This window comes from Myotis brandtii, unplaced genomic scaffold (assembly GCF_000412655.1).
Source record: "Myotis brandtii unplaced genomic scaffold, ASM41265v1 scaffold819, whole genome shotgun sequence".
Classification (NCBI taxonomy): Eukaryota; Metazoa; Chordata; class Mammalia; order Chiroptera; family Vespertilionidae; genus Myotis; species Myotis brandtii.
This window is the reverse complement of record NW_005371320.1, coordinates 193808-198550: the sequence shown is the minus strand read 5'-3', so window position 1 is coordinate 198550 and position 4743 is coordinate 193808. Positions and strand designations below refer to the sequence as shown.

The following is a 4743-nucleotide window of genomic DNA, read 5'->3' as shown; positions in this document are numbered from 1 at the left end:
GCGGCTCTGGGGACATCCCCCCAAACACACACACACACACACACACACACACACACACACACACCCCAGTCGCAGAAAAAAAACCACTCGGCTGCCTGTGTGAACTTGCACCACCAAGTGGTCCAGCACCTGGGTCCACACACACCACCCTGACTTCCTGTGGCAACATCACACCAGGGGCCAGGATCTATACCCTAACTCTCATCCTAACCCAGGTCCAACCCTAACTGTACCCCTAACCCAGGTCCAACCCTAACCCTAACCATATTCCTAACCCAGGTCCAACCCTAACCCTAATTCTAACCCTAACCAAGGTCCAACCCTAACCATATTCCTAACCCTAACCCTAACCCAGGGCCAACCCTAACCCTAACCCTAACCCTAATCCTAACCCAGGTCAAATCCTAACCCTATTCCTAACCATAGCCCTAATCCTAATCCTAACCCAGGTCAAATCCTAACCATATCCCTAACCCTAACCAGGGTCCAACCCTAACACAGGTCCAACCCTAACCATAACCCTAATCCTAACGCGGGTCCAACCCTAACACCCCTAACTCTAGCCCTCCTGGCAGGGCTCCCTTCCCCAGCTGCTTGCTCGGGGCTGGGAGGACTGGGGTCTGCTCCCTGGGAGGGCAGGGCCATGTGACTGGCCCAGACGGTGGGAGCTGACAGGGTGTGAACCCCCTGGGGCAGAACTCTGCAGCCAGAGCTCCTACAACTTCTCCAATTCCTTCCCCACTGTGGCCACAGAGCCCCCCAGTGGGAGCCCCCCAGTGCGTAGGGCCTGGGTGCTAAGTGACACGCCCGGAGGCAGTGGCCTCGCTGGGGGACGAGATGGGAGCTCTAGCCATCTCTAGGCTGGGCGCTGGCTGGCTTGGCGCTGCCTCTGGCAGGTCCTGTCACTGATCTGTCACCGAACTCCCGGGGGCTCTGCAGGGCACACCCCCCCAACCCACCAGGCGCGCCCTGCCCTGGGGGAAACAGACCCTCCTGGGCCAGAGTTGATGTGGTCACCCACCGCCCCAGCCTGTCCCCCAGCATCGAGGGGCCAGTGCCTGCGGGTGGACAGGATTCTCTGCTGTTCTGGGCCGGGAGCCACCTGCCTGGCACCGCTTCCCCCAAGAGGTCCCCGACGCCGCCTGGCAGGTGAGGTCCCTTCCGGCCAGTCCTGCCCCAGGCACGGGAATGGCAGAGGGGCGCTTTCCCAGCACCGGCACTGCCGGGGGCGCCCGGACACTCAGACAAACCGTGGGACCTTTACAACTGCCGTCTTCTGCTTTATTGACAGGTAAATTGTTCAAAATGTTCTCACGGTGATTCAATAATTACAAAGACTCCGACTTACATTAAAAAAGTAAAAACCAGAACCCCCAGCAGGTGCCAGCCCCAGCAGAGGCCCAGGGGTGGGTGGCGGGCAGCTGCTGGGTTGGTGCCCACGGGCCCACTGGAGCCGCGCACTGTGCCGCCTCAGGAAGTGCTCGCCGTCAACAGCATCCCAGGAGCTGCCGGGCAGCCGGGAGCAGCGTCCTGGCTGAGACGCGCTGTGCGCTGGCCAGGGACTCGACCTCTCCCGGGATGGCCACAGACCTGGCTACGCACGCGACACGGGGAGGTGAGCGTGAAAAAAGGCCGGGGAGGGCGATGTGCAGAGGGGCCCGGCGTCTAAGGGCCCCACAGGTGCTAACCCGGCTCCATGGGGGGACCGGGCGGGTGGGCAGGGCCTGGCTGCACCAGGACACCTGCTCCATGGAGGCGGGAGCTGGGAAGCGAGTGGGAAACAGCACAGCCGACTTCACAGTAGTAGGTACTGGTGACTTGTGGTTGTGACCGGGAAGGGACTCACACACAGGGGACCAGGCCGGGCGGCGTCCCTCACAGGCCTGTGTCCATGGTCCAAGGTCAGCAGCAGGACTTCTGCAGCAGACGACGCAACGGCTAGTGAACGGAAGGCCCGGCCAGCCTCCGTGCTCCTGTCCTCAGGACTAGACGCTGGATGACACGGCTTCCTACCTTCTCCAGCTCCAGGACGGCTCTGGGGAGGAGCAGGCGGTCCGGCCGAGCTGCCTGCCTCCCGAGCAGAGCGCCAGGGCTGCGGGGTCTGAGCGGCGGCCTTGCGGGCCCGGCACCTTCCCACCCGTCTGGTGGGGACGAAGGGTCAGGTGCACGGCCCTGAGCAGCGTGGCATGAACGGTCATGTGACAATAGAGTTTCCTGCGTCTCCTCATCTACAAGTTATTCTGCGTCTCCGTGGACAACACTAGGGGGTCAGCTCAGTCTTGGCACTGGCGTCGGAGCCATGTGGCTCCTGGGCCCGTGGTGACGAGGTGGTGGCCGGTGGCTTCAGGCGTCGTAGGCCGGCGGCTCCAGGCCTTCAATGGGGAGCTGGCTCCTGTGGGGGGAGGTGGGGCTTGGCGGGCCGCTGGGGTTGGAGCTGTTGGAAGGAGTTGAGTGTTTGGTGGAATCGGAATCCGGCTGTTAACACAAAGGGACAACGTGAGAAGCATCGCCCTGGGTCTGCACAGTGGGGGCCCAGCCTGACGGGGTGTCTGTGGGGGCACCTGCTCTCTCCTTTCCTGTGATGAGCACACACTGATGAGAACAGGAACCAAGCCGGGCCCCACAATGACAGTAATTAAGGCGGCAAAGGGGGCGCCCCGCACAGTGAGACACGGACGCCGTGGGCGCCAGTCCCAGACACGACACTCTCTCGTGCTGCATGCTCCAGGAAGAGAGAGGAGAGGCCTTTCCCCACAGGGCGAAGGGCGACCATGAACCCCACAGCCAGCCCGCACTGGAGGTGAACAGGCTGCCCGCTTCCCCGGCCACTGCAATGCACGCAGGCGCCAGCCAGAGCGCCGAGGCGAGAGAAAAGGCGCCAAGTGGGAAAGGAAGAGGCCACGCTGCCTGCTCCCAGGTGGCACGAGTCTGCGCACAGAAAACACGACCGCACACCAAGAGCACCCGTGTTCCTACACCAACGTGACAACCTGAAACGGGAATTCAGAAAACAATCCATTTACAACAGCGTCCGACAGAACGAACAGCTCGGAGTCACTTCACCAAGGAGGCCAGAGGGCTGGTCCCGGAAACCAGGAAATGCGGCTGCGAGACAGAGGTCGGTTACGAGAGGGCCTCCCGTGGCCGTGGCCGGAGACCACCTGTTGTTGACACAGCAACTCCCTCGAGTGACCTACAGATTCAGTTCAATCCCGACTGAGATTCCACTGTCCCACCCACCCCCCGAAATGGAAAAGCCAATCCTCAAGTTCCTATGCAACTGTGAGGGTCCAGAATAGTCAAAACCATACTGAGTGAGAAAAGCTGGAGAACTCCCACTCCCCAAACTTATTATTTCAAAAGCAATTCATCAAAATGGGGGGGGGGGCTGACATCAAGGCCAGGAGGAGCCCCGAGAGCCCGAGACACACCTGCAGCCAGTGTCAGTGCCGAAGGCGCCCCCACCACTCAACCGGGAAGAACAGCCGCTTCCACACAGTGCGGGGGCCCCCACAGGAAGGAGCTGACCTCTGCCTCACGCGCCCGCAAGTGAACGCCAGGGGACCCATGCGCTGAGCACAGGCCAACCCACAAAACCGTAGGAGGAAACGGTAAGTGCTCATGACTGCGGACGTGGCAACGGGTCTAAGTTCTGACATCGAAAGCATAAGCACAAAGACTGGATTCCATCAGAACTGGAAATGGTGCATGAACGAGAGGACGTGACCAGGAGGGTGAGGACCACCCACAGGACGGGAGGAAACATCCGCAAGCCACACAGCGACGGGGCCTGGTATACAGACAGAAAGAACTCTCGCAAACCAACAACAAGAAGACAAACAGCCCATGAGAAACGGAGAAAGGACTTGAAGACGTTGCTCCAAAAGCATACAAACGGCCCAGCAACCAGTCACCACTCGGGAAGCGCACACCCAGGCTCGGGGGACTTCGTGTTACACCTGCTGGGACGGCTGCAGAGAAAAGGGGGGCCACGCGCCTTGGTAAGAAGCAGAGAACTTCCCCACGTGCCCTGTGGGGGGGGGGGGTAACATGGGCGGCTGCTATGGCAAACCGTCATCATGTGACCCGGCCATTCCACTCCCAGGGCCACCCCCCAAAGTGAAGACAGCACTCAAGTCGTGCACACACGTTCACAGCAGCCGAGAAGGGAAGCATCCCACAGCAGCCATCCGTGGCCAAGGACTCCTAAATGTGTGCTCATCCTGGGGGATGTTCGCACTAAAAAGGAGCAGCTCGCAGACGCTCAGGCCGCAGCATGAAGACCAGACACGGTCCGGACACGGTGATGCTGAGGGAAGCAGGCACAGCAGCCCCATGGTGTGATCCCGACATGAAATGCCCAGAACAGGCCCAGCGACAGAGGCGGTGGCCATGGGCTGGGCAGGGCGGGCGGAGGGAGAGGCTGCCTGTCGGGTGACGGAAATGCTCTGACTAGTCAGAGCTGGTGGCTGCATAGCACTGTGAACCTACTGAACAGCCACCAGACCACTCCCCAAGCCATTGCTTTCTGCGAATTTCACTTCGGTTTAAAAGAACAAACCAGGTCAGAGCAGGACAAACAGGAGCCGGGCGCCACTGAGGACACCACTGTCTGTGAAGCCTCCAGCCCCGGGCCCGACGTGGATCAAGACAAACCCACCAGGAGCCCCTAGAGAACACTGGTCAGCCACGTGAAGGGCGGCCGGGGCTGTCCCAGGCAGGAGACGCAGGCGGCGGTAGCCG

The 4743-nt window shown here is 61.1% G+C and overlaps 1 protein-coding gene across 1 annotated transcript in view; it reads right to left on the bottom strand.

The window, feature by feature from the left end:
• Positions 1–1258: 1258 nt before the first annotated feature.
• The window catches only part of CDC42BPB (CDC42 binding protein kinase beta (DMPK-like)), a 64342-nt gene continuing 60857 nt past the window's right edge, over positions 1259–4743 (bottom strand). Inside the window, exon 36 of the mRNA XM_014531622.1 lies at positions 1259–2475. Within this exon, the coding sequence (XP_014387108.1) occupies positions 2344–2475 (132 nt within the window). The 3' untranslated portion in view covers positions 1259–2343. The remainder of the gene's footprint in view (positions 2476–4743) is intronic.